The 26,903-nt window shown below is 35.2% G+C and overlaps 1 protein-coding gene and 8 non-coding genes across 9 annotated transcripts in view; 1 reads left to right on the top strand and 8 right to left on the bottom strand.

Annotated features, from left to right (window-relative positions):
* Window positions 1-26,903, top strand: part of LOC137401070 (von Willebrand factor A domain-containing protein 8-like) — a 127,934-nt gene that overhangs the window by 10,916 nt on the left and 90,115 nt on the right. The window contains exons 9-18 of the mRNA XM_068087420.1: window positions 1,247-1,489; window positions 4,240-4,478; window positions 5,115-5,228; window positions 8,871-9,108; window positions 11,217-11,332; window positions 11,425-11,647; window positions 12,658-12,882; window positions 14,783-14,918; window positions 16,324-16,449; window positions 18,790-18,995. Of these exons, the coding sequence (XP_067943521.1) occupies window positions 1,247-1,489; window positions 4,240-4,478; window positions 5,115-5,228; window positions 8,871-9,108; window positions 11,217-11,332; window positions 11,425-11,647; window positions 12,658-12,882; window positions 14,783-14,918; window positions 16,324-16,449; window positions 18,790-18,995 (1,866 nt within the window). The remainder of the gene's footprint in view (window positions 1-1,246; window positions 1,490-4,239; window positions 4,479-5,114; window positions 5,229-8,870; window positions 9,109-11,216; window positions 11,333-11,424; window positions 11,648-12,657; window positions 12,883-14,782; window positions 14,919-16,323; window positions 16,450-18,789; window positions 18,996-26,903) is intronic.
* Window positions 14,390-14,461, bottom strand: Trnae-uuc (transfer RNA glutamic acid (anticodon UUC)). The gene has a single exon. It is a non-coding gene; the product is annotated as a tRNA-Glu (tRNA).
* Trnae-cuc (transfer RNA glutamic acid (anticodon CUC)) lies at window positions 19,515-19,586 on the bottom strand. The gene has a single exon. It is a non-coding gene; the product is annotated as a tRNA-Glu (tRNA).
* Window positions 20,045-20,116, bottom strand: Trnae-uuc (transfer RNA glutamic acid (anticodon UUC)). The gene has a single exon. It is a non-coding gene; the product is annotated as a tRNA-Glu (tRNA).
* On the bottom strand, window positions 20,591-20,662 carry Trnae-uuc (transfer RNA glutamic acid (anticodon UUC)). The gene has a single exon. It is a non-coding gene; the product is annotated as a tRNA-Glu (tRNA).
* On the bottom strand, window positions 22,510-22,580 carry Trnae-uuc (transfer RNA glutamic acid (anticodon UUC)). Its single transcript has one exon. It is a non-coding gene; the product is annotated as a tRNA-Glu (tRNA).
* On the bottom strand, window positions 24,884-24,955 carry Trnae-uuc (transfer RNA glutamic acid (anticodon UUC)). The gene has a single exon. It is a non-coding gene; the product is annotated as a tRNA-Glu (tRNA).
* Trnae-uuc (transfer RNA glutamic acid (anticodon UUC)) lies at window positions 25,975-26,046 on the bottom strand. The gene has a single exon. It is a non-coding gene; the product is annotated as a tRNA-Glu (tRNA).
* Window positions 26,521-26,592, bottom strand: Trnae-uuc (transfer RNA glutamic acid (anticodon UUC)). The gene has a single exon. It is a non-coding gene; the product is annotated as a tRNA-Glu (tRNA).

The following is a 26,903-nucleotide window of genomic DNA, read 5'->3' as shown; positions in this document are numbered from 1 at the left end:
TAAAAGCAAGCATTAAAAGTTGAATTGTTCTTGTTTGTGTACACCAATACAAATTATAAAACTATGGTTTTATTCGGCATTGAAGTTTATCGTATATCATGAGAAACTGTCCAAGAAGTGATGAGAAATAATGTTTTCTGTTTTTCAAAATAATTAAATGTGTCGTAATATGTTTTATAATGGTAGTGAGTTGTATAGCAATAGACGGCTAGACATATTCAGTGCAGCGTCTATATTTGGCCTAGTGTTAGCAGATTTGATTATTATTTATTGAAGACAATGTTTTATGAAGACATTGAATATGGAAAATTGCCATATTGTTATTATACTGATATGCCAAATAATTTAAAACTGGTTTTAAATGAACATTATACTGCTATAAAATGTGGTTTTGATTTTGCGGTAAAGTTTGAAACTGTGTTAAACCAATGTCATTTCTCATTTGCAACTCTTATGTAACAAAAAATATCGCTGTTGTCAGGTTACATAACGATCTGCATGTAATTTTCAACTTTGAGCTTTGTTTATGACACGTTGAAATTAGCTACTAATCTGTAAATAAAATTTTAACGAAATGTAGGCTTCTCTAAATTCAGTAAGCTAACATTATTTTAAAAGAGTCTCAAGAAATTAATCAAATGAGTTTTATAATTATTTTGTATATACTCTTTTCGTTTGTCATAAAAATGGAAAAAATAAACATAAGTATGCATCTTGATCATACAGTTTCACAACTCAATACATTTATCAAGGCAAAAATATTTTAAATGTTATATCATTGCATAAATGGACTGTCCAAGAATTTTATTGACTCCGTTTCCTAGTATTTTTATTTGTTACAATAATGTGAAAAGAAAATTTCTTGTTTGCCAACAGCCAGTTTTTGTTTATATTTCTTGTTGCAGTTGTGTTTGAAGTTCAAAGCTCAGAAGTTCAGCTTTGAACACTTTGAACAGCTCACAAATTGCTTACAATGCTTGCATTTTAGATTAATTAGTAAATACAAAGATGGACTTTTGTATGTAAAAATCTTCATAAATAAGTAGCAAAAGCAAAATTCATTTTTAATTACTTTGTTGGCGTGCTACCAGATGTGTTGACGGTAAATTATCTGTTCTATAGTTAATATATTTTGATATGGTTGGGGTGTAGTGCAAGGTCAAAGATTGATAACTAGTAGATAAAGAGACACTGCGTTGTGGAAATTCTGTTTGAGTCTCCTCTAACCATAATGTTTCTTTGTCAGACATTTGAGCTGCATGAGAGCTCATTTCAAGGCCCGAACTTACAGAAAGTGTCTCCTTCCTCAGAAAATTCCGAAGAGGCCATGATAACCTTCACTGATGGCCACTCATTTTCTGTTAAAAAAGGACAGAAAGAGCTGCAGTCTAACGATGAGCATTATGTTCAGACAGAGCATCAGGAAAGACTGATTTCTGACCTTTTAACCTCCCATCGATTCCATGACTTTTGCATTGTGGGCCCTAGGGTAAGTACATCTCACTTGGGTTATGAAGGATTTACTCTTTGCAGGGTTTAGAATAAGCTTGATATATGAATGCTTGGTAATATCTTGCAGCATCCTGATTATAGCCAGGTTAGGGTTTAGGAAACATCATTTCATGCCAATGAGTTTTGAACCACTCAAAAAACTGTTTACATATTAGCAGCATCGCTGGCTATTAGATTCATGAGACAAACACGATGGTTTGAATGTAAGAATCCGGTTGATGTATATAGATCTATTTTTGCTAGAAATGATAGTTTCGTAGTAAAGAATAATAAAAAAGCACTCAATACACGATGTGCAGAGTGAATAATTGTATATTTTACATGATGTGGAGAGTACTTACTTGTTGGTTTATCACTGTAGTAGTTAATCAACAGCTAAATACTCTCCATGCCATACATTATACTATATACATGTATATATAAGTATGTATATACAAAGTATATATATATAGATATATATACAGTCAAACATGGATAACTCGTCCACGGATAGCTCGAACACATGGTTAATTCGAACATTTCCTTTGGTCCGTTCCCACGTAATGATAAATTGCTATAGATAACTCGAACTCAACACTGTTAATTCGAACTGTTTTTTTGCCCAACAGCTACCGAAACGGTTGTTATCGCTTTAGAAAATCACTTTATTCAAAGCCATAGAGGTAAACTTCATATTTTCGTAATTCATAAGCGTCGTTATTACCACCATCGACAAAATATTTTTGTCAACGACTTTTCTAAAAGTTTGGTGAAATTTGATTTATACTGCGATACGATGAATAGCACGGGCTAGCCGGGTCACGCGCGCAAGGATTTTCGCCACGCATATACAAAACAAAAATCGCATGTTGTTTTGTATGTGCGTGGCGAAAATCCTTGAGTGCGTGACCCGGCTAGCCCGTGATGAATAGTTTTCCGACGTTGATTCCGTGTTGAATCAACGTCGGAATGTTGAATGTTTAAAACGTCTTAAAAAATGTTGTAATTAAACGTATACGTTGTCTGAGCTACAAAAAACTATTCATCGTTTGACCTAAACACAGAATACGTGTGTACATTCAATAAGTATCTATTAAAAAAGCGTGAGTGATATAGAATGTGCCGTAAAACCTCGTAAAACTTCTAATTGAACTGCCTCGGAGTGTTGCTCTTAACGAATCCCAGGTAAAGTAAGGTAATCTGCATAAACTTCAAGAAAAAACGGCAAAATTGATCGTGGGTAAAACCCAAAAGAAAAAAATGTCTTTTCTTTTGAGCATTTCAACAACGATCAAGTTTTGCCAATGTCAATCTGAAAAACGTCCTGGCAATAACATCACCTCAAATAACAAACCAATCTCAAGTGATAGAAAAATCTCTATACTTTTTCATAAAAACGTTTTAAACTTTACATTAGAAGCATTTAATTTGAAACAAACCATTTGTGCTTTTGATTTATATTATAGTTTGTATATGTAAATGTATCTACTAATAAATAAGTAAATATATGGACTTGTGACAGTGCTCTGATAACTTGAACGCTCTGATAATTCGAACACTTTTGCTCGGTCCCTTGAAGTTCGAGTTATCCATGTTTGACTGTATATACTTTGAGAAATATATATTATATAATATTTATTTGTATAAATATATATACAATAGTATATATATACATATAAATACAGTATACATATTATATATACGCTATACACGCGATATATACACAATACATACTATATATACACTATACATGTATATATATAAATATATATATATATACATGTGTGTATAGTGTATATATAGTATGTATTGTGTATATATCGCTTGTATAGCATATATATAGTATGTATACTGTATTTATATGTATATATCTAATATTGTATATATTTATACAAATAAATATTATATAATATTTATTTCTCAAAGTATATGTGCACAGATGTATGTGTTTTTTATTCAGCTATAGCTATTAAAATCTTAGAATTAAGAATCCGTACCGAAAAAGATTTGAACTCAAACCCTACCATTCACCAGTCCGATGCCGTACTCATCAGGTCACAAAGATCGAGTTGTTAGCTACCGCTATAAATCATAAATGGCGATATGGAAGCAAATACCCAATGGCTTTGCATACCATGCAGGGTGATTGCGTAAGTAAATGATTGTCATTAGTTAGCTTTTCCTTTTTTTTTCCTTGGCAATCTGCTAGGCTAATAGCAAGTGGCAGGCAACTCTCATTACTTCTCATTGTTTATAAGCTGATTTTTAATACCCGGGCAACGCTGGGAAGTACAGCTAGTTATGGAATATATATATATATATATATATATAATAATGGTTTTCTCAACTCTGTTAGTAAAAGTGTGTAGTAGTGTCTACTCAAGTTAGGGTCTTCTACTAGAGACCTGGGAGTTTGATCACTTGCACCAAGATCTTAGCCGTTCTAAAAATCACACTTTTTTGCAACTCGCTTGTGTTTATTGGCGCATTATTTGGGCAAGCCACATTTTATGTGCAGATGTTTTGCACCCAATGCTCTGTTGACTATCGAAAATTACAGTTGTTCTTATATGCCTAAACTTTTCAATCTCTTCTTAATGTGGGATATATTTCTTCCCATTTTTTTGCTGGCTATGTTGTAGTCATTGGGTTTATATACAGTTAATCAAGTGAGTGCCCTGGTTTGAGCTCATGGTTTCTCATTATTGATGTGTGAATCTGAAATGTGTTAGTACTTTTCTTTGTCAGGGCTGCGGAAAGACTACCGTTGTTAGGAAACTTTCAACCCTGTTAGGATATCACGTGGAACCAATACTGCTCTACCAGGACATGACATCACGAGACCTTCTTCAACAGAGGACGACATTGGAGAATGGAGATACCGCATGGCGTCCATCTCCTCTCCTAACCGCCATGAAACATGGTGACATAGCTGTGTTGGACGGTCTTCATCGCATTAATGCTGGTACATTCAGTGTTCTTGCCAGGTTAGTTTATGTTCCACACAGATCACTTGCTTTTGTAGTTCTGAATGAAAGTTGAACGCATGGTTCACAGATGGATTATATGTCGGAGAGTAGTCCAAATGAAGTCAACGACTCCCTTACTGCACCATACCAACCTTGGAATAGCTCACAGTTGAAATTGATAGGCCTAAGTGTATATGTGCAGATATAAAAATCACAAGTCAAATATACACGGAGAAGGCGTAAAGGTGCTTCTGTTTTCTTCTCTGTGTGGGTTCTCTGTTTATTAGTAGCTGGGAGAGTACGCTCCGCCCCTTTTAGCTGAGCGTCGAGTTGATCCTCCGTTGGTCCATCTAAGGAATGAACTCGTCTTTTGGCCGAGTCGCCTAGCTGAGCTGGCCTGGCCACAGACTGGCTGGCGCCCACCACAGTTCTTTTAACATATTTAGGATTTCAATAGTGATTACTTTAGCTCATGCATAACATAAAGATAATTTACAATTCATCTTTGAAGTTTGATCCTGAATTAGCCGCACTGCAAACACGGCCGTTAGCCAAAAAGCAATGAACAATGTTTGATCTAGCTGTATTTTGGTTCTACTGAGCTGTAGCTTTTCCCTAATGCTATGGTCAATGTTGGTATTTTTTTCATTTCAGCCTCATCCAGGACAGGGAGTTAAACCTGGCAGATGGCAGCAGGTTCCTTCAAGGTCACAGGTTCGACACACTGGCTCAAGATTTGGGTAAAACATCAGAAGAATTGAATGAAATGTATGTATTAGTTTACTATGGTAATCTGTGTGTGCCGGTATATGTGGATTTAGAGATCAATACAATACATATGTTTGTTATTGTTATGTGAGTCCATAGTTATATGTAGAGTAGGAAATTAATAGAACTGTGTTTATATAAGATATTATTTATATTTATTTGGAAGAATATCTAGATTATATTGTTATGTTGGTCCCTGTACAGTGCACCCTTAGGATACGATTTTAATTCGTTCCTGGGTTGGCATCGTATGGCGAAAAAATTGTATGGAGGGGTGTAGAAATCATAGCAATTATATAATGCAAACATCCCCAGATAAAAATCATCTGAATTTTAGACAAGTACTGTACATATATAAATACAAAATAAATACACAAATAAGAAAGTAGTATTTTAGCCTAAGTAACTATAGTTACCGAAAGTAACTTGAGTATGTTTAGTGGTTATGATCTGCATTAAAATGTAATGTTGCAATATGCGATGTGGAGTACGTACCTTTGAGAGTTTTCATTTTCAAGACATACATACAACACAAACTTTGAATTCACTTTAAATAATTTTAGCTTACTAAACACACACTTAAAGCTAAGTTTTTGTATGCATTTTTAGCTATTTTACTGAATTTCAACTTTTTATCATTAAATTTTTATCGCTTAGTTTCCGGCTTCGGTTTTAATATAATTTTAGCGAATCTCATTAAAACCTTTTTTACCCTAATTTGGCAATTAATGGCATGCTTCTGTCATGTAGTGACAATGCTTGGTAGTATTCTCATGTTCTCTAGTAGAGAAACACACCGCCAGGACTAGTTTTTTGTAAACTACCTTAGGTGGTCCTAACACTAATCAAGGGCTTCTTCTGGTACTGTCAGATTAACCCGAAGAGATGCATTTTGCAACACGTCCAGTCTGACAGAACCAGGTAGCCATTTCACTTGCCCAATGAATGATTTTGCCAAGTCTGAAGTGTTGGTCTAGGAAATTTGGCAAGAAAGCCCGAATAATGCTGTATTCATAATAAAGTGAATTTTAAGGAAGTGGATTTTTGTTAGCAGGTTGAAAAAAGTTGTTTTACCGCTGTTTGAGGGGATCGCAACTCCAACTTTTCTTGCTGAACTGATAGAAATTGGTCATCGTGTTTCATTCATTCGTTGTGAAAATGTTTCTGGCAAACAGCATTTTGGTATCTTTGTTATTTTGATGTACGTAATAAGCACATCGACTCCAAATTTGAGCTCGGGGAAAAAGAACAAATTTTGTTGATTTTGTATTTTGAAATAAGATTCGTTTAGTGAGGTGGAATAATCGTCATGTTCCACTTCGTAAGGTGACAAAATCATATATCAGGGTAATTGTATCCTGAGGGTGCACTTTGTTATATTGCTATGTTGGTCTCTGTATTATATTGCTATGTTGATCTCTGTATTATATTGCTATACTGGTCTCTGTATTATATTGCTGTGTTGGTCTCTGTATGATATTACTGTGTTGGTCTCTGTATTATATTGCTATACTGGTCTCTGTATTATATTGCTGTGTTGGTCTCTGTATTATATTGCTATACTGGTCTCTGTATTATATTGCTATACTGGTCTCTGTATTATATTGCTATACTGGTCTCTATATTATATTGCTATACTGGTCTCTGTATTATATTGCTATGTTGGTCTCTGTATTATATTGCTATACTGGTCTCTGTATTATATTGCTATGTTGGTCTCTGTATTATATTGCTATACTGGTCTCTGTATTATATTGATATGTTGGTCTCTGTATTATATTGCTATGTTGGTCTCTGTATTATATTGCTGTGTTGGTCTCTGTATTATATTGCTATGTTGATCTCTGTATTATATTGCTGTGTTGGTCTCTGTATTATATTGCTATACTGGTTTCTGTATTATATTGATATGTTGGTCTCTGTATTATATTGCTGTGTTGGTCTCTGTATTATATTGCTATACTGGTCTCTGTATTATATTGCTATGTTGGTCTCTGTATTATATTGCTATGTTGGTCTCTGTATTATATTGCTATGTTGGTATCTGTATTCCATTGTTATGTTTGTTTGAGCATTTGAGCATATAGTTTGAAATGAATAGTGGTATATTTTATCACACCCTACCATTTATTTACTACCAGGACACTTACTCGTCCATTCGCTGTGAGGGATCACGATATGTAATAACTGAATACACAGTTATTCCTCAATGTGGCAAGGGTGTTGTGTGTTTTGGGGGTCGTGCTCTCAGCATTGAATCTGTTGACTTGAATGTCTGGGTTCGTTTGCAGTGTGATCTCTTTTCCTAACACACTTGGTATGGTTTCAGACTGGCAGACGGGGCTTTTGTTATTATAAAGATTCACTATTACAAATATGCTGTAAACCGTTCAGACGTACATGTAACTCAACAGATTTTGGTTCATAGCACTACAATGATGGATATGTTTAGTAGAGTTTTTCCATTGACCTCGCCACCAACCACAATGTTTTAACTCTCTTCAACTTGTTTGCATTAGTCAATTCTGTCAAAGTTTCTTTGTCTTTTGCATTTTATAAAAATGTCCTATCCGACTTTCTGGAGATAGCTGAGGATTAATGACGTTGTGACCTTTTCCCCGACACTGTGATAAACCTTTTGTTCCGTACAAAGTGAACAGATTTTTAGGAGAATGTATTGGCGTGGCTTGTGTTCAAAAACTTTTCAATCAACATAAAGCATCTCCCTACCATACAGTGTATTCTCAAACATCGCCTCAAGTCTTGGTGACTTGATGAAACTTGATTACTTTTCCTCATCGAGTCTTTACAGATAATGAGGCCGGATGATTCCAATTATAAGGCCTTTCTAAATTCTAACTTATTCAAAAATTGAGTCACAAATTTGCTGGAGCTCAATGACTTTAGTAGATTATTTTTAGTAGATTTGGGGGGTGGTACTAGCTGGAAAAAAATGTTTGTGCAAAATTGTTTTTAATCACTGCCAGTGATTATCCTACATTTAGTACCATTCAGGTCAATCACAGAAGATGAATGCACATTGTACTCTGTATTGTCTCCAAACCTTCCTTCTTTCATGCTTTTGTATCTTGGAAATTCACATTACCCAGTATTCAAAATTCTCATGGAGCCTTCACTTCCAGTTTTATGCACTTTTGAATATAATGTGTCTAATGGAATGAGGGTAGAGCGGGGTATTTTTTATTTTATTCTTTCTCTATAGAATTGTGGTGAACGAATCTTAATACTTTTTCACTTTCAAGCAAAACCCTGAAGCTTAAAAGTGCTTCAGGGTTTTACCTGAAGCACTGCTTCCTTCACTATTGTGAAGGCATTAAAATTTGTGAGAAAATTACACAAATTACTTATAGGGCACTGTAGACATATTTACCTCAGACCTATGGTTAGTTGGGACTACGTGTGCAATTACCTTGCTTTCTTGACCGAAACTTATAGCCTGCAAGTCATTCAAAATCATTAGTATTTTTAGTCATATTCTGAATTATACGCAGGTGGAGTTCTGCAGGTAGAATTGTGCGTAATTCTTCTAAGCTACCAAATTGGGTGATTCTATATTCTAGTGACACTCTGTATAGTAGGCAATAGATATATCTGCTATTTGTTAATAAATAACTACTACAGAGGAGTGCACAGGATTCATCCTTCATTTCGTATCATCGGGTTAGCAGAGCCACCCGACCTCTCATCTACCAGTGGACAGTGGCTCAATGCTGAGATGCTATCTATGTTCCTTTTTCATCACATGACTGCTCTGCCAATCAAAGATGAGGTCAAGGTTATAGATTCGTTGACAGCGAATCATGTCACTGACAAACTTTTTGATTTGTCTGAATCATTGAGAAGAAACCGAGACCCCACCGTGAGTTGATAAATATATATGGCAGATGCATTGTATTGCCAGAATTTTTAGTGAGGCTCAGTTAGGCAGCATGTAGAGAATAGCATTTATTAGCTAACAACAACTCAGCAAGTATTTTTGAGCGTGGCCAAGCTAAAGGAAATTGGTCTTAAGCCTGCCTTCCTGTATGTTGTGTGAATATCATCCATTACCAGGTACTGAATAACGCACTGCATACCTTTCAAAACATTTGTTAGATTGGCTCAAAAACCTGCACCTGGCTTCCTAGCTTTTGCTATCATATACTTTGACAACTTCATATGGCTCAAACTCGGAATAAATACTATTTTGCCATTTTCAAAATAAATCAAATATCCATTTTTGCATACCTGTCTAAAAGAGCTCGGCAGATTGCAGCTTGTTTCCTTCAATTCTAATTGATAAAACATCTCTACCTTTTATAAGGATTAGTACGCTGGCAGTTCCTTGCACCAAGGTAGATCATCATGTGTAATAACTATGTGTGTAATTATCCTGTGTTGCAGCAAGGTGATTGTGTGGTGTGGTTAGTAATGTGATTGTGTAGAAATCAGAACGTCAGGGTTTGATTCCTTTGCTGGGCAATCTTTTTTCTAATGCTGTAAGAGTGGCTACTGCCATACACGGCTCTTATTATAGTAAAGACTAAATGGATGCCAGGTATTGCACGGGTAATAAAAAGGTTTTTGCTCAGAAAATTTATTTAATGAACATATATACAAAATTTACCATTCTAATATTTAAATGACGGTGCTGGTTTATTTCTGTATGCTACAAGTTTAATTAAGTTCATGCTATGCATACAGTGGAGTCTTCTGTACGACATTAATTTGTTCTGGTGTTGTGATCATACGGCGAAAATGTCATAGCGAGGGTTATAGGAACCTATGGTAATTATCTAATGCAAACCCCCAGTAAAAACATCAAATTTAAAAGAATGCTCTGTACAAATCAAAAATTAGTATAGTGACATTAGTTACTTATTCAGTGTTTATGATCTGCAATAATATTCACCGTTGTATGTACAGTACTGTACAGAGTTCTCAACTTGTAGATACATGTAGTGGTTAGCCGCGGGTGTTGAGAGACTTGGATAGCAACACATTTGGTACACGATACTTTTGTGACACTACGTAACAGAGCATAAACTTTTAGTTTAGCTTGTGAAACACAAGAACTTGAAGCTAAGTTTTAATATTTTATTAAACTTAACTTTAATTAACAAATTAACTTTTTATTACCTGTTTCCAGTTTGGCAGTATTTGCCTCACTTTCACTATAACCTTTAGTTAACCTTATTAAAACTCTTTTTAAACTAATTCGACAAGAAATTTAATCTGAATTTTGGAGAGACAGGTTGATGTCGTATGGTAGGCAAATTGCCAGAACATAAAACCAGAAACACTTTATATTTCACATCATAAAGCAAAAAACTGTAAGACAGCGAACCCGTAACCCGAGGGTTCACTCTACATATACTTAATACAATTGGAGAAGTTTGGGCATGTATTTTTCTTTTAGTAGTTCAAGCGTACTAAGCTGAAGTATGAAACAAGTGTATTTCAACCAATCACTATTAAAGATTGGCAGGTGGAATAAGTATGTTCATAGTTAGTCCATAGTATGGCAAGGTAGCCGTGTGGTATAGTGGTTAGCGCGCCTGTTTTCAAAACTGGTGTTTTAGAGTTTAATTATGGTGCGAAACAGGTTTTTGTTCCTGTAAGTTTATCGCTATAACTGGACATATGGATGACAGACCAACAATCACTTAGATTTGTATATATATATATATATATACAAATCTATATATATATACACATAAACTATATTAAGAACTGAAAACTTTTAAAACATTTTACAACTTAAAGTTTCATGGTTGCTACCATTCATCAGGTAAAATTAAAATGAACTGAAGCTTATATGACTGTACATATATATATATATATAAATATATATATATATATAGATCACTGAAGACTACATTCTAATGAATTAAGATTGATTATTCTTCTTATTTATTTTATTCTTTTGTTGTTATTATTATTAAATAAAGATTTTCTAGATAATATGATTTTATGGCGAATTTGTAGTTCCAAGCACTGGCCAACACTCTTTCTACCAGAAATTTACTGAGAATTGCCAGAAGGCTGTCTCGGTACCCATCAGAGTCTCTATATGAGGCAGTGCACAGCGCCTGTATGTCGAGGTACTCTATCATCCGCTAGTCTCTTCTTTTCCTTTGTAAATTTCATGTCCTCAAACTACAAACCTCTTATTTTCCATCTGTTTGTGTTTTAGGTTCTTACCCGCTCTTGCTAAGCGCAGTCTGGAACAAATGCTGGAAGAACTTGACATAGCTCCGAGCGGTGATAGGGCGGAGTTAAAGGAGGCGGGGCTGGAAAGGGCTACTAGCTGCACTGTGAAAGGAGACATATTACGAATTGGAAACACGGAGTGTCATATTAGCAAATCTGATAATCTTATGAAAGTCCCAGACACGCTCTTTTATGATAACTCTATGGTATGATATCGGTGGCAACTTTAATGTTTAGTGCTGTTATGTAGTGTATATTACTCATCTCTTTGCTTGAGAAATTATGTTTTAACTACAGTGGAACCTCGGTGTTCGACTGTAATTAGTTTGGATTTAGTGTTTAATCACTTCTTTGTTTAAAAACTGAAACCCATTTTCCCCATGAGAAACAATGGTAGGTGTTTTAACATATTTCGCCTCTAAGAAATACTGTACTTTTCGGACTATTAGCCGCTCCTTTTTTTGATAATTTGAGCCATGCGGCTTATATAAGGGTGCGGCTATTCTGTGGCTTTTTCTTTCATCGCTAGGGCGCATTAACCAGAATCTCCGGTTAGTGCGTTTCTAGCAGTGAAAGCAGATACGAAACAATGCCTAACAGTACTGTTCCGTTATGCACTAGGTTAAAAAGCGTCGATTAATACGAAACAGTGCCGTTAGGCACTGTTCTTTTTTAAACCGGAAAGTTGCCGCCGTGTTTAAAAAGCACTGTCCTGAGTTCTGCGGTCTATACAAAGGTGCGGCCTATGTATTGTTTTATTATCGTTTTTTGGAAAATAAAGCATATGCGGCTTATATAGGGGTGCAGTTTATAGTCCAAAAAGTACGGTACCTAAAATATTAATCTCTTATCTCTTTATCACTCTCTTTCTTAGGAATCTTTGTTAAAAGTTAAAGCAACACAAGAAATACAAAACTGGCTTAAAGTTCTCAAATGGCCTGTGGACATTTTGCTCCGCTAGTAGCCGGAGTCGAATAGATGTTTACTAAATGGTTGAGAAGTGCATTTGGCTTGACTCAGCCCTTTTTGTTCTTTCTCGGCTAATTGAAGCATTGAGAGTCTGTTCAAATTTAAATGCATTTTTACTCGAATCTATTGGTTGAATACGGAATCGTTTGATTAAGGAGGTAGAGCGCTGAGGTTTCACGGTGTTTGAAAGGTTAGTGGTAAACACTAACGCTATCTTACCTCTATTCAACTGACTGTGATTTTGTAGCATATAGCTGTGATGGAGTCGATGCTGAAGGATTATCTCTGTGGGGAGCACCTGCTACTAGTTGGCAATCAAGGTGTTGGCAAGAACAAAGTGGTTGACAGGTTCTTACAGTTACTTGGCAGGCCGAGAGAATACATTCAGCTACACAGAGACACAACTGTCCAGACCTTGACACTTCAGCCAACAGTTAGAGATGGAAAGATTGTCTATGATGACTCACCACTTGTAAGCGCGAGCTCACAATTCCTGTTCCTTATTAGAAACAGTCTCTCTGTTTATTCAGTTCATGTATAACGACTGTGTCCGGTGATATAGAAGTTCATGGATCATATGACCATCTTTGGAAGCAACTCTTGGCAAGGCTTATATAAGTAATATATATATAAAGTAGTAATACATTAATTAATATATAATTTAAGTAATATATTATCAATTCTTTTCAATTTAACATGTCTAATGAAGTCATTGAAACGGCGACAGCGTTCGTTTACCAGTTCCTAGTACCAAAGGCCAATTGGCTATCAGCCTAATAGTTGCGATCAATATAAAGTTGAAAATTTCTTATCGACAAATTAATTTATTTAGCTATTAACAAGGTATGTCTCAATTTACTCATAATTTTATACCTCCAACTTCTTTGAAAATTTAGTTTGAATAACTATATAAGTATATTGAAGGTTTATATAAGTATGTTTAAGGCTTGTATAAGTAACCTGTATTGGTTTGTACTGAAAAAAAAATTAATAAAATGGAGAGAATACTTTGGTGGACGCCGGGCTATGACACTGCATTTCTTATTTATTGTATGTGTTGTCATTATTATTATATCGTTGTTTCACTCGTTATGCTATCACTTATCGTCACTTATATTGTTGCCGTACCAACGCACTAGCAGTCCTATTTATTCACCTTGTTAGCCGGTGTTCTTATCGCTTGCCGGAACGGTTGATATTATTGTATATAAAGGAGCGCGCTCACTCAGTTGAGCAGAGCAGATAGCCGTACGCTCCTCGGCTAGTGAAATTTCCTTTGCTCCTAAAAAGCTGAATGAAACTACACGCACTCTCTTCTCTTTATTTATTAGTCTAGATCGTGCCAAGTAAAGGCCGGCAAATTCCTTTACAGTACGTACAGTAAAAATAAAAAAGTTGTTTGCGCACTGGAGACCCTGCAACGAACTGGGCAGAGTAAGGTGAATGCTGGGTGGTGCTTCCGAGTAGTGCCTCTTTCCGCCGCCAATACGTCGGTAATACCGTCGCTAATAACGTCGGACATACGCTCAGACATGTTGGTATGTGCAATTGTTCGTAACTCGAATGTTCGTAAGTTGGGAGCTTCTGTATCTGTGTGTGTGATTACAAAACTATGTCTGTGTGTGATTACAAAACTATGTCTGTGTGCGAGTACAATCAAGTGACCCCCTTCGAATGCTGATAAAAGTGGTTTGAACCACAGTTCAGTATATGCGTGTTACTTGGTATGCCTGGTGTTTTATATCTATGGAATCAAATAAACAGTTATGTTACTTCGCTCGTGTGCGAAGTATTATAAATTCCCTGATTTCAGGGTAGTTTTGCTAGGGTCGGCTTATATGCAAGATAGGCTTATATGTGGCAACGTTCGGAAAATTGTTCCATGATTTCCTTCTCCAAACTTCAGCTCCGCAACCTTTGTAACATTTTATGGTCAGCCTTTATTAAAGCTTACTATTAAATCGATACTCAAAAAGATTTTCCCACACCGGGAATTGAACCCAGGCCACCTGGGTGAAAACCAGGAATCCTAACCACTAGACCATATAGAACTTCTTGCTCTAGATAACTGAGTGGAAATTTTGTTCTGTAGCAATTGGTGTTTGAAAAACTTCTGTTCATGTTTCACAACAACAGATTATTCAACTCTAGTCATTCAGAAGTGGGTAGTCCATGTTTTCTCTGTGGCTTACTAGTGCAACATTTTTACCGTTGTGGGATCTAGTTGATTTCTTGATATTACCTGACTACTAAATTGTTCTGTACAATTAAAGTTAAAATATCAAAGACTGTTACATGATTAGTAATAGGCTAACAGAAACATTCTGTCGGCTACGCTTTGAGTGTCTTACCATGTTTACTCCTGTTGAAAGGTCAAGGCTGTGAGAGAAGGGCTGGTACTAGTTATAGATGAGGCAGATAAAGCTCCCACCAATGTCACCTGTGTTCTTAAGACACTTGTGGAGAGCGGGCAGATGCACCTATCTGATGGGAGGAAAATAGTTAGTGGTGAGAATCCAACTATAAATTACTCTACTCCGGTGTCTGAAGATTGTTAATAACTTTCTGAATCTGACAATTTTACTATAAATCTTTTCTTAAAAATTTTTTACCGGTGGGTTTTGTTGGTACCCAGACTTTCAGATGAAAGACATTTGCCAGGCGTACATTTGGCCTACTTAAATTTGGCCAATGGACGTTTACCGGAGAAGGTTTGACTGAAGAAGTGTAGTAACCGTCAATACTTTAAAAAATATTGTAGGAGCTCATTTGGTTAGTATGTGTATTGAAGAGAGGAAATTCAATAAAAACGATATGGTTTAGTAAATTACATATATTTCTGTTTATTGTAGTTTAATGTAGAAAAAAATCAACAAACATAAAATTAAAATGCTGTTAGAACATACTCTCTGAAAGTCTAAATTTTCTTTAGCCTTGTTTTTCGCAATATAAGGTTCAAATTTCTTATTCTTTGATTAGATGCACCTTTCTTAACAATATTTCCCGTGTACCTATACTCTTAACCGTCACCCTTAATAAAGGTCATATTGAATAATGTTATATTAAACAACCTATTAGCATCATGCTATTTAGAAATCTTACGTATAATCACAAAATTTTAGGACATTTGAAGTCCTAGTCTTTCAATTTGCAAAAATGTAAATGCATTACGGCGAAGACCCAACTCGAGAAACATCGATGGTTTCAACTTACCACCTGATAAGTGGTTTGAAAATTTGTTTGTAAAAGGATAGTTATACTCCCCATGATTCAACCAATCATGGTCTATTTCTGCAGGGATAATGGCTTCTCTTTAACAAAGCTGTGATAAGTTAATACGTATAACGGCGTGAAATGTGATTGAATAAGCATTAGACTGGACATTGAATGACTCACTTTGCCTAAACATAGCAAACATAGCTTTTCTCTTTAGTCTCTAAAACCAATTTAAAGAACTATATTATAAGTGCTTAAAGGAGATGTAAGCACTGTACATGCCACATTAATGATTTAGTTTTATTCAATAACTGAGAATTTAGCAATCAATCTTGCATGATCATTCTATATGTAAAGGTTGCCTACACCAATTCATTGATCACTTCCATACACGATAGCACTGATTATACCAGTTGTAAACTGACTGTGGAGGCCAAAGATTTTTTAAAGTTGTGGCTGAACATTAATATATATTTGCGCAAAATACAGAAAGACTAGTTTCCCACGACTCTAGTTTTGCTGTAGCATAAAAGCCGCTACCAGATCGTATAGCGTGAATGTAGTTGAAGTATATATATATATAATTACTATCCCCAATCACGGAATAGTGAAAATCATCGTTAAATAGACTTTCTTTTACAGCACTCTCTCCTAATTTCGCATGTTCCTGCTGACTATTTACATGTCTGTCTTGTAGATGAAACAGATGCAAGCATTGTGGCCTCAGCGGGTGTCATACACATGCATCCAAACTTTAGGATGATTGTATTGGCTAACAGACCCGGCTTTCCTTTTCTGGGCAACGACTTCTTCCATGCTGTCGGTATGTCAGACCTCGTTCACCTGTCTGTTGGCAGTACATTCATATTTGTTGATGTAGCTGCCATTTTTTACTGTAAATACTAACCAGCTGCAGTATTTCTTGGCCCACTTCGTAGCAGGGATCGCTAAACATATTATCGAAATGTTTACTTTTCCATATCCATTTCTATAAACATAAATATTTCCATAATTTTGTGGAAATGGATATGAAAATTTTATTTTAGAACTATGGCAATGTTATGGAAATAGAAATAGTATGGAAATGGAAACAATATGGAAATGCAATTGAAGTGAAATAGGGAAATGTTATGGAAAGGAAAATAATATGGAAATGAATTATGGAAATGTTATGGAAATGAATTATGGAAATGTTATGGAAATGGAAATAATATGGAAATGAATTATGGAAATGTTATGGAAATGAAAATAATATGGAAACGTTATGGAAATATTATGGAAATGAAAATAATATGGAAATGAATTATGTAAATGGAAATAATATAGAAATGAATTATGGAAATGTTATGGAAATAGAAATAATATGGCAATGAATTATGGAAATGTTATGGAAATAGAAATAATATGGAAATGAATTATGGAAATAGAAATATATGGAGGTGAATTATGGAAATGTTATGGAAATAGAAATAATATGGAAATGTTATGGAAATAGAAATAATATGGAAATGAATTATGGAAATGAATTATGGAAATGTTATGGAAATGGATATTGTGGCATACACGTAATCCCTGCTTCATAGCACTCTGTTTGTTAATAAGGCAATGAAAAATCAGCTCTTCACACACAAAACCGTGCCACAATACAACCCTCTGACTAGTAATTTGGAGGAGTTAGCCCTTCCACATTTGCTTTTCTTGATTTATTCATTATACCGAGTGAAAAGCCAAGCAACTTAAATGTGGTCACCCTCAACTGTCTTTTAAATTTTATATTGTCAGAGGTCAATAACCAGAATTATGTTAGAAATGTTATAAGTTCTGGCATAGAGTTTGAACTTAACACCTTGAAGCTTAGTCTTGTACATACAAGTCCCCTGATCCTTGACCATATTAACAACTTACCATTGACTGAAAGTACTTAGGAGAACACAACTCCTTTTGAACTGAATATCATTTTGATGCTTTAAGCTTGTAGAAAATAATAAAAATATAAATCAAATAGAGTGAGTAGTTCTTATTTCAGACTTTCTCAAAAAAAGTTATGTTTTAGGGTTAACAGAAGAAACATAATTATACACTGAGTCTGCTAGAGTGTGTATGTCTGTTATTAATAGAATAACAACTAGTTTTAGAGAACAGCTCCTGTTGCTGATGTGAAGAAGTTTTTTAGCTTCGTCTATTTTTTTGTTTTCAAGAACCTCAATCAGTGTGTCATTTGAAACTAAAGTCTTGTCAGCAACCATTTTTCATTTTTTGTCTAGTTTGAAATGTCTAGTATTTTGGCTATATTTCAAGAATTAGTTGTTCAATCGACTTCAAACTTTAGAATTATACTGAAAATTTGTCCCACACAAAGTGGTTTAATTTTCATAAACCTACCTGAACTGGATCTAAAAGCCTAAAAGCGGTCTGATGAGAATGCAACCCTCCGAATTATCTCTGACCAGGTTGTGAAGTGTTAAAGCTGCAATGTTGTTAGGTTTCAACTATTGTTTTTGTGAATTCTAATTGGACTTGTTTTAGCATCATCCCATAAATTATTCCAAATTTAATATGTTTTATCATACTTACATATCATGTAAAACCTGCTTTCTATGTGCCATAATTGAGCCCACTTTGAAAAGCGCATCACTCAGCATTGTTGAAGAGTTCAAAGCATTACTAAAAGCGCAACATGAAGTTCGTTTTTGGTGTCGTTTTCGCAATAACTTATAACAAATAATGCTGAGCTGAGAGAGGGCCAGCATCGTGTTTATTTCAGGCAATGTGGGAGAAATTTCGGCAAATAGGACATTGGCATCTTCGTTATTCCGAGGTATTCAGCACACCGACGGCCAAGTTTGAATTTCGAGAGACAGTTTTGTTGATGTCATATGACGAAAATAATGCCATATGGAGGGCATGAAAAACATTGTGTTCCACAATGTAAGGTGAAAAAAAGCATAAAACAAAAACATCGTAACCTTGGGGGTTCACTGTAGTTGTCTTTCCACTTACCAATTCCAGCGTCTGCTCAGTTGCTTAATATAGCATACCTAATAAGTCAGGTAAACTTTGATGGTCATTCATTGCTCTCCAATTTCATGACAGATTTCTTGCTTACTCTGTTGCATCGACAATATGCAATCCATAACTTTTTTTACTGCTTTGATCTTTGCAGGGGATATTTTCAGCTGTCATGCATTAGATAACCCAGATGTAGAGGGAGAGGTTTCCATGTTGAGACAGTATGGAAAGGATGTGCCTGAGGATACACTGCGCAAACTCGTGTTTGCGTTTGGGGAGTTGAGGAATCTGGCGGACCAAGGAACCATCGCCTACCCTTACTCAACTCGCGAGGTCGTCAACATAGTCAAGCATCTTCAGGTAAATATTTGTACAGATTCTTAAAATCCTAAAATTAACTAACTGAACATAAATGCCATTATAAATGGAACATGTTCGCAAGATGAATGTTGTGAATGGGAGGCTTGTGTGGATGTCTAACAAGGGGACAATATGAATTCTCTTGCTGCGTAACTCCTTCAGTAAAAATCTGACACTCATTTTATGGATGTGTTAAATGAACATTATATGACCAATAAGATCTTTAGTCCATCCCATGACTGGAATATAAAGTGGAAGCAAGGATCTCAAGCCAACATGCAATTTGAGGTTTCCAGTTCTCTGCCCATTATCATTAATTTGGTGACAAGTTATTGGTATCCTTAGAAGAGATCTGCTCTATGTTGAGAATTAAACCGGGCTACTTTTGTGAAGAACTGGGAATTATCATAACTAAATTTTCCCATGAATTCCTATCTCAAACTTCATTTTTGCAAACTTGAGCATTTTCAAGAATGTGTTTAGTAAAGGCTGAACACTGCATCGATGCTCCAAAAGATGTTCCCAAACCGGGAATTGAATCCGGGCCGCCTGGGTGAGAACCAGGAATCCTAACCACTAGACCATATAGGATTACTTTCTCCAGTTTATTGGGTTTAAAATTCCAATTAAGCTGATTCATGTTAGATCAACTGTAAACCATATAAAACGTAAATGCGTTTGAAATAAGATTACAATAGTTCTGCTAGTTTGACCAATATTTCCTTTAGATTAAAAGTTTGTATAAAGGGGTGTAAACCATATGGCATTACTTACTCATTTTGACTATGTTTAAATTTTCATTGTAAGCCAAATGATTTTTGAAGAACTTCTAATCGATACCAAATACTGGATGTCTTCACATGGCAATTCATAACTAAAGTTCACTTCAAATAAAAAGATACCATTTTTGGAATTGAACCAGGCTACTTTGTGAAGAACTGGGAATTATCATAACTAAATCTTCCCATGATTTCATATCTCAGACTTTTGAGCATATGCATGAATGTCTTTAGAAAAGGCTGGGCACTGCATCGATGCTCAAAAAGATGTTCCCACACCGGGAATTGAACCCGGGCCGCCTGGGTGAAAACCAGGAATCCTAACCACTAGACCATATGGGACTACTTTCTCAAGTTTATTGGGTTTAAAGTTCCAATTAAACTGATTCACGTTATATCAACTGTAAACCATATAAAACATAAATGCGTTTAAAATACGATTACAATAGTTCTGCTACTTTCACCGATATTTCTTATAGATTAAAATTTTTGTATAGAGGGTTATAAACCGTATGGCATTAATTACCCATTTTGACTGTTTAAATTTTCATTGTAAGCCAAATGATTTTCGAAAAATTGATAACTTCACACCAAATACTGGATGTCTTCACATGGCAATTCATATCTAGAGTTCACTTCAAATAAAAAGGTACCTTTTTTGTAATTGAACCAGGCTACTTTTGTGAAGAACTGGGAATTATCATAACTAAATCTTCCCATGAATTCTTATCTCAAACTTCATTTTCGCAAACTTTTGAGCATATCCATGAATGCCTTTAGAAAAGGCTGACCACTGCATCGATGCTCAAAAAGACTTTCCCACACCAGGAATTGAACCCGGACCACCTGGGTGAAAACCAGGAATCCTAACCACTAGACCATATGGGACTACTTTCTCAAGTTACCTGGGTTGAGAATTCTAATTAAGCAGATTCACGTTAGATTAACTGTAAACCATATACCCTAGGACACTTATATTTCGCTAGTATTTAATTTCATGAGTAGCTCACAGAGTAAAATTTCGAAGCAACTTAATTTCGCAGCTCTGATAAGTGCGAAAATATAGTGATGTGAAAATAAATGCAATGGAACAAACATAATTAGATTCCTCAGGTTCAGTTCAACGATACAAAAAATTTCAATTTGCGACTAGTTTGTAATTGCGAACCGCAGGTAGAATGGTGTGGGCAAGGTCGATAATACAATTTGATCGCTTGCTGCCATTTGTTTATTGGACTATCAACAGTCCCGTTTTCATTGGGGTGGCTGGACGGCTCAGCCGCCCCAACTTTTTGGGACTTTTTTACGGTAAGTACAGTCCAACTCGGATAACTCGCCCTCAGATAAAATGAAACAAAATTGATTCATCTCAAACACAAGGTCAACTCAAACGGATTTGTTTTTTCAGTTCCAACGCAATGATAAATTCCTTCAGATAACTCGACCTCAACATCATTTATTCGAAAAGTTATTCGCCCAACGGCCATGGACGCGGTTTTTATCGCTGTAGAATATCACTTCATTCCAAGCCATAGAGACAAACATCAACTTCTAGTAGTTCTTAGGCATCATTATTATCATCATCAGAGGCAAAATATTTTTGTTAACGACTTTTATAAAGGTTTGCAGAAGAGTAAGTTTTATCAAACACCCACTTGGCCATGTCCCATCGAAAGCGTAAAAGCCTCCGAATGAACTTAAAATAAAATCCGCAAAATTGATCTTTGTTAAAACGCTAAAAAAAAAGATGTCTTTTTGTAGCGTTTTAACTGCGGTCATGTTTTGCCTATTTTAATTTAAAAACGTCTCGTCAGTCACATCACTTAAAACAAAACAAATCTCAAAAAATTACAAGTTATTGAAGAGGTGTCAGTGTTGAATCCAAACCTTTCCAGAGCCATGCTGGTTGTGTAGTACTGCGAGTGTCAGTGCATGTGTCTTATTTTATTTCAACACATGGTGCTCACTGCATTGATTGATGTCCCCAGCAAACGCTACTAACGCGTGTGCATTGACATCAAATTCCCATCATTATAAATCATTCTTAATGGGAAAATAATCATAATTAATTGCAAAATAATAACGTAATAAATTTTGACAGTCAAATTATTTTGTTGGTTTATATTTTAACGATGCTATAGTGGTCGTTGAAAACGTTAAAATAAATGTCGTTATAAAATTCCATTCTACAGTATCAATGAACAAAGCTATTTAGTTTCATTTTTTCGCTCGTTTGTTATGATAGTTTAGTTTCGCACATGAAACTTTCGCGAGAGGATGACACCGTGAAAACGCGAAAGTTAGATGCCGCGAATACATAAATGTCCTAGGGTAAAACGTAAATGCGTTTAAAATACGATTACAATAGTTCCGCTAGTTTGACCGATATTTCCTATCGATTAAAAGTTTGTATAAAGGGGTGTAAACCATATGGGATTACTTACTCATTTTGACTATATTGAAAATTTCATTTTACGCCAATTTATTTTCGAAAAACCTCTAATCTGAGACCAAATACTGGATGTCTTCACGTGGCAATTCATATTTAAGTTCAATTCAAAGAAAAAGGTACCTTTTTGTAATTAAACAGGGTTCTCTTTTGAAGAAAACTAGGGATTATCATAACTAAATACTCCCATGATTTTCCATCTCAAACTTCATATTTGCCAACGTTGGGACGTTTCCATGAATATCTTTAGAAAAGGCTGAGCACTGCATCGATGCTCAAAAAGATGTTCCCACACCGGAATTGAACCCGGGCCGCCTGGGTGAAAACCAGGAATCCTAACCACTAGACCATATGGGACTACTTTCTCAAGTTTTTTGGGTTTGAAATTCCAAATAAGCTGATTCACGTTATATCAACTGTAAACCATATAAAACGTAAATGCGTTTGAAATAAGATTACAATAGTTCCGCTAGTTTGACCGTTATTTCCTATCGATTAAAAGTTTGTATAAAGGGGTGTAAACCATATAGGATTACTTACTCATTTTGACTATATTGAAAATTTCATTTTAAGCCAATCGATTTTCGAAAAACTTCTAATCTGAGACCAAATACTGGATGTCTTCACATTGCAATTCATATCTAAAGTTCACTTCAAATGAAAAGGTACCATTTTTGGAATTGAACCGGGCTACTTTTGTGGAGAACTGGGAATTATCATAACTAAATCTTCCCATGATTTCATATCTCAGACTTTTGAGCATATGCATGAATGCCTTTAGACAGGCTGACCACTACATCGATGCTCAAAAAAATATTCCCACACCGGGGATTGAACATGAGCCACCTGGGTGAAAACCAGGAATCCTAACCACTAGACCAGGGGTGTCAAACTCATTTTCACCGAAGGCCACATCAGCGTAATGGCTGTCCTCAAAGGGCCAAATGTAACTTATAATTGTAATGAAATGTAATCGATTAATATAAAATAACTTAAACTAGTCTTTAATATTAAATAACTCTGACTTTATTACTTAAAGTTGCAAACAGAACAGTTGCACAGCAAAACATGCAGAACACTTGTTTTCGAAAAAAAATCAGAAGAAAAGTTACACAATACCCATCAACATGGGCATACTTTCAGTAAAATCAAAAATTGTGAGCTGCTAAGAACATGAATTTGTTAGCATACACACATTAAATCTGCAAACACTAAAAAATTGCAACAGCAGCAACACAAAATCAATATGTAAGCAGCAAAAAATCAAAAAGTTATTTGCTATTTGCTGAAACAAAGTTAGACTTGCACCAAAGAAATTACAAAATATACAGTGTTTGACTAAAATTAGTAATTTATTACATACAATACAAAGTTATGAATATTATTTATACATGTACAGTTAGTCATAAACATGAAAATCACGAAACTATAATTTCGAATTTTTCCTCGCGAGTATTATCTTCAAAGCATAGCAAATCTACATCCCAATATAACTTAAATAAACTGTCATAAACATGTTTCAAACAATAACATTATGTTCAGTAACTCTGTTCTTGAATTTTCAGACTTCAGGGGCCGCTCTAAGAATGAATATGATCCTATTGAGATTGAATGATAACTTTTGTCTGACTACGGTTGACAGCCTAAAAAGTGCATTTTTATTCGAGTTTAACGATTCAAATTGACAAAATTAAAAGTTAGAAAAAGCTTTGAAACATTAAAAATAATGTTACAAATTGATTCATGCAGTCTTTCACTGTCTTACCCCTTCTCAATCTGCATATTAACTTATGGAGTTGAAAAAAATTGATTGCGAATGATAAATTTTGAAGTGACAGCGATGATTTTCGGTTCAGTTGGATGTCGCAATGGGTGTAGTAATTTAGTTATAACTTTTGCCAGAGAGATCATTGAGGTATATATGTACGTTTGTTTGATTGGCCAGAAATTTTTTTTCTGACTAATCAAAATTATTCCTAAGTAATGTAAAAATAACAACACAAGGAATAGATAAATTTCAGAGGCAAGATAACTCGCGTTGGTGTGCCTAGCAGCGTTATAAATACAGGAGAATGAGTCTCGGGCGAATGAGTAATTAAGCCCTCGCGGGCCACATAAAATGAGATGGCGGGCCACATGTGGCCCGCGGGCCATGTGTTTGACACCTGTGCACTAGACTATATGTGACTACTTTCTCAAGTTACCTGTGTTGAAAATTCTAATTAAGCAGATTCACGTTAGATTAACTGTAAACCATATAAAACGTAAATGCGTTTAAAATACGAAAACAATAGTTCCGCTAATTTGACCGATATTTCCTATCGATTAGAAGTTTGTATAAAGGGGTGTAAACCATATAGGATTACTTACTCATTTTGACTATATTGAAAATTTCATTTTAATCCAATCGATTTTCGAAAAGCTTCTATCTGAGACCAAATACTGGATGTCTTCACATTGCAATTCATATCTAAAGTTCACTTCAAATAAAAAGGTGCCATATTTGGAATTGAACCGGGCTACTTTTGTGAAGAACCGGGAATTATCATAACTAAATCTTCCCATGATTTTATATCTCAGACTTCATTTTCGCAAACATTTGAGCATATCCATGAATGTGTTTAGAAAAGGCTGAGCACTGCATCGATGCGCAAAAGATGTTCCCACACCGCGAATTGAACCCGGGCCGCTTGGGTGAAAACCAGGAATCCTAACCACTAGACCATATGGGACTACTTTCTCAAGGTTATTGGGTTTAAAGTTCCAATTAAACTGATTCACGTTATATCAACTGTAAACCATATAAAACGTAATTGCGTTTGAATTAAGATTACAATAGTTCCGCTAGTTTGACCGTTATTTCCTATCGATTAGAAGTTTGTATAAAGGGGTGTAAACCATATAGGGTTACTTCCTCATTTTGACTATATTGAAAATTTCATTTTAATCCAATCGATTTTCGAAAAACTTCTATCTGAGACTAAATACTGGATGTCTTCACATTGCAATTCATATCTAAAGTTCACTTCAAATAAAAAGGTGCCATATTTGGAATTGAACCGGGCTACTTTTGTGAAGAACCGGGATTTATCATAACTAAATCTTCCCATGATTTCATATCTCAGACTTCATTTTCGCAAACAATTGAGCATATCCATGAATCCCTTTAGAAAAGGCTGACCACTGCATCGATGCTCAAAAAGATATTTCCACACCATTAATTGAACCCGGGCCGCCTGGTTGAAAACCAGGAATCCTAACCACTAGACCATTGGGACTACTTTCTCAAGTTTTTTGGGTTTGAAATTCCAAATAAGCTGATTCACGTTATATCAACTGTAAACCATATAAAACGTAAATGCGTTTGAAATAAGATTACAATAGTTCCGCTAGTTTGACCGTTATTTCCTATCGATTAGAAGTTTGTATAAAGGGGTGTAAACCATATGGGATTACTTCCTCATTTTGACTATATTGAAAATTTCATTTTAATCCAATCGATTTTCGAAAAACTTCTATCTGAGACTAAATACTGGATGTCTTCACATTGCAATTCATATCTAAAGTTCACTTCAAATAAAAAGGTGCCATTTTTGGAATTGAACCGGGCTACTTTTGTGGAGAACTGGGAATTATCATAACTAAATCTCCCCATGATTTCATATCTCAGACTTCATTTTCGCAAACTTTTGAGCATATCCATGAATGCCTTTAGAAAAGGCTGACCACTGCATCGATGCTCAAAAAGATATTCCCACACCGGGAATTGAACTCGGGCCACCTGGGTGAAAACCAGGAATCCTAACCACTAGACCATATGGGACAACTTTCTCAAGTTACCCGTGTTTAAAATTCGATTTAAGCTGATTCACGTTAAATTAATTGTAAGCCATGTGAAACGTAAATGCGTTTGAATTACGTTTACAATAGTTACGCTAGTTTCACCGATATTTCCTATATATTAAAACTTTGTATAAAGGGGTGTAAGCCATATGGGATTACTTACTCATTTTGACTATATTGAAAATTTCATTTTAATCCAATCGATTTTCGAAAAACTTCTATCTGAGACCAAATACTGGATGTCTTCACATGGCAATTCATATCTAAAGTTCAATTAAAAGAAAAATGTACCTTTTTTGTAATTAAACAGGGTTCTTTTTTGAAAAAAACTAGGGATTATCATAACTAAATACTCCCATGATTTTCTATCTCAAACTTCATTTTTCCCAACTTTAGGGTGTTTCCATGAATATCTTTAAAAAAGGCTGACCACTGCATCGATGCGCAAAAGATGTTCCCACACCGGGAATTGAACCCGGGCCGCCTGGGTGAAAACCAGGAATCCTAACCACTAGACCATATGGGACTACTTTCTCAAGTTTATTGGGTTTAAAGTTCCAATTAAACTGATTCACGTTAAATTAATTGTAAACCATATAAAACATAATTGCGTTTGAATTAAGATTACAATAGTTCCGCTAGTTTGACCGTTATTTCCTATCGATTAGAAGTTTGTATAAAGGGGTGTAAGCCATATAGGACTACTTACTCATTTTGACTATATTGAAAATTTCATTTTAATCCAATCGATTTTCGAAAAACTTCTATCTGAGACCAAATACTACATGTCTTCACATAGCAATATCTAAAGTTCACTTCAAAGAAAAAGGTACCTTT

Source organism: Watersipora subatra, chromosome 7 (assembly GCF_963576615.1).
Source record: "Watersipora subatra chromosome 7, tzWatSuba1.1, whole genome shotgun sequence".
In the NCBI taxonomy this organism is placed as follows: domain Eukaryota; kingdom Metazoa; phylum Bryozoa; class Gymnolaemata; order Cheilostomatida; family Watersiporidae; genus Watersipora; species Watersipora subatra.
Note: the sequence above shows the minus strand (reverse complement) of the source record. Positions and strands in the feature narration are given on the sequence as shown.